We start from the raw sequence: 2,500 nt of genomic DNA, 5'->3' as shown, positions 1-2,500 counted from the left end.
TTGTTTGCTTGTTGTGGATAGTAGCTGCCTGTTTCAGTGTTTCTGGACATGTTGTCCGTCTGTCTATCATATATTTTCGAACACAAGACTATATTACATTTCAGCAAAATAGTAAGTACTTAAGTTCAAATGTACCTTGTCCATAATCTACACACTATACATTTCACTAAGAATGAGCTATAAACTACAAACATACAGCAACCCAGAGACAATCAGTGACTAAGAAACTGGGTGCAGTAGGACACGAGCTTGTTGACACCATGTCTGCAAAGTGCGGAACTCTTCTTCAGAAGGACTTTGGCATTACACTTCTGCAGTTGTACTGAGAATCTCTTCCTCCAATAGTCAATAAACTCTGGTGCATTTGGCCTTCCAATTTCGTCCAATGAATGTTTTGAAAGCTTTTGCAACAACTTCTTTCCTTCTCCCCATTTCCCAAAGTGTTCCAGGACTAGGGGAGTGACTTTGACCATTGATTCACCAGGAAGTCGTACCTTTCTGTATTTATCCATTTTTCGTTCTTCTCTTCTTTTTGCAGCTGCACCATCTTCCTCGGCTGATTTAGGGAAGATGTCTGAACTCCATGGATGGGCCATGACGATGTCTGTCTGTGTCTGTCTGTGTCTGTCTGTCTGTGTGTGTGACTGTCTGTCTGTCTGTCTGTCTGTGTGTTTGTTTGTTTAAGCCAGCAGTTGTTTGTTTGTTTAAGCCAGTAGTTGTTTGTTTATCCTCAAAGTGTGTAACTATGCAGGTCGAAGAGTCAACGAAATGCAGCATTTGAACTGAACAACTTAGCCGCCACAAGTCAAGACAACAAATTCAAAATTGTCAGTGAAGGAGGGTGAGACCAAGATGGCCATTCATCAATCAATCATTCAGATGCACACATGGACAAACTACATACAGACTAATTTATATATGAATTTTCTATTTTTAATTAAGGTTGTTGTCTTTGTTTACTTTAGTGTTCAAACTCTTATTTCATTGAGCTTGTCAACAGATGAGGTGACACGTTTGTAATTCTATTGTCAAGATGGGTTGGTAAAGAGTTGGTCATGTGTGTTCTGTAGGCAACGCAAGAGTATGCCGTAGAAGCTCTAGCTGAGTTACTAACGATTCCTGCCATACAAGTAAGAAAGGGTTATAATAGTATATTGAAAATATTTAATTGATAATAAAAATGAAAAACTAATTGATATTAATAAAATTAAAATAATCTTATTAATAATAAAAATTTAAGTAATCTAGAAAATAAATATTTTTGACAATTTGAGTAAATAGAATTAAATATTACTGTATTAATAAAGAAATTTTATTTTTTATTTTTTATTTTTTTATTTTTTATTAAATTTAATTTTTAATTTTTATATTTGTAGTTTTTTTAAATTTAATTAATTATTAAATTTTTTTGTTTTTGTAAGTTTTTAATTTTTGTTTAATTTTTATTTTGTAATTTTTGTATTTTTTAATTTAATTTTTTATTTTTTGTAATTTTTGTAAATTTTTGTAATTTAATTTATTTTTTATTTTTTTTTATTTTTAATTGTTTCAAGTTAATTTTTATTTTTATTTTTTAAATTTAATTTTTATTTTTTAATTATAATTTTTGTAATTTTTAATTTAATTTTTTATTTTTATTTTTGTAATTTTTTAAATTTAATTTTTATTTTAATATTTGTATTTAAATTTAAATATGATTTATATCACTTGTATGAGTAATTTAGTTTTAGGTTATTATGTATTCGTATCTAGTCTTTGTATGTGTGTTCGCTCGCTTATCTGTTTGTCTGTTATTTTGTGTGTTTCTTTGTTTCTTTGTTTGTTTGTTTGTGTGTTTCTTTGTTTGTGTGTTTCTTTGTTTTTGTTTGTTTGTGTGTTTGTTTGTTTGTTTGTATGTTTGTTTCTTTGTTTGTGTGTCTTTTTGTTTCTTTGTCTGTTTGTATGTTTCTTTGTTTGTCTGTTTATGTGTCTGTCTGTTTGTTTGTTTGTGTATTTCTCTGTCTGTTTGTTGTTTTGTTTCTTTGCCTATTTGTCTCTTTCTCTTTTGTCTGTTTGTTTTTTTGTTTGTTTCTTTGTCTTTCCATCTGTATGTTTGTTTGTGTATTTCTTTGTCTGTTTGTCTGTTTATCTTTTGTTTATTTGTTTAGTTGTCTCTTTGCCGTTTTGTCTGTTCGTTTGTCTGTGTATTTTTGTCAGTTTGTCTTTCTGTCTCTTTTATCCGTCTTGTCTTCTCAGAGACTAAACATTTTATTACTCTTTAGGATCAGTTCGTCGAAGAAGGTGGTTTGCCAAAACTAATGGCTCTTCTTCATGCATTTAATTCGGATGTAGTAAACGAAGCGGCGGTTGCCATCTCGTACATTGCCGCAGACAACGAAGCACAACGTGAAGCAATAGCATCACATCATGGATTAGAGGATTTATGCCATGCAGTCAGATCAGGTAATAACATAATCAGTCAACAAAGACGTTACAGGTGTGTGTGTGTGTGTGTGTGTGT

General features: G+C 30.8%; 1 protein-coding gene across 1 annotated transcript in view; it reads left to right on the top strand.

Moving 5' to 3' along the window:
• LOC134182574 (uncharacterized) overlaps positions 1 to 2,500 on the top strand; it is a 13,223-nt gene that overhangs the window by 4,250 nt on the left and 6,473 nt on the right. The window contains exons 9-12 of the mRNA XM_062649994.1: positions 752 to 841; positions 966 to 1,005; positions 1,071 to 1,130; positions 2,262 to 2,442. Coding sequence (XP_062505978.1) covers positions 752 to 841; positions 966 to 1,005; positions 1,071 to 1,130; positions 2,262 to 2,442 — 371 coding nt within the window. The remainder of the gene's footprint in view (positions 1 to 751; positions 842 to 965; positions 1,006 to 1,070; positions 1,131 to 2,261; positions 2,443 to 2,500) is intronic.

Source organism: Corticium candelabrum, chromosome 7 (assembly GCF_963422355.1).
Source record: "Corticium candelabrum chromosome 7, ooCorCand1.1, whole genome shotgun sequence".
In the NCBI taxonomy this organism is placed as follows: domain Eukaryota; kingdom Metazoa; phylum Porifera; class Homoscleromorpha; order Homosclerophorida; family Plakinidae; genus Corticium; species Corticium candelabrum.
The sequence above is the reverse complement of the archived record's forward strand: the minus strand, read 5'-3'. Positions and strand labels throughout refer to the sequence as shown.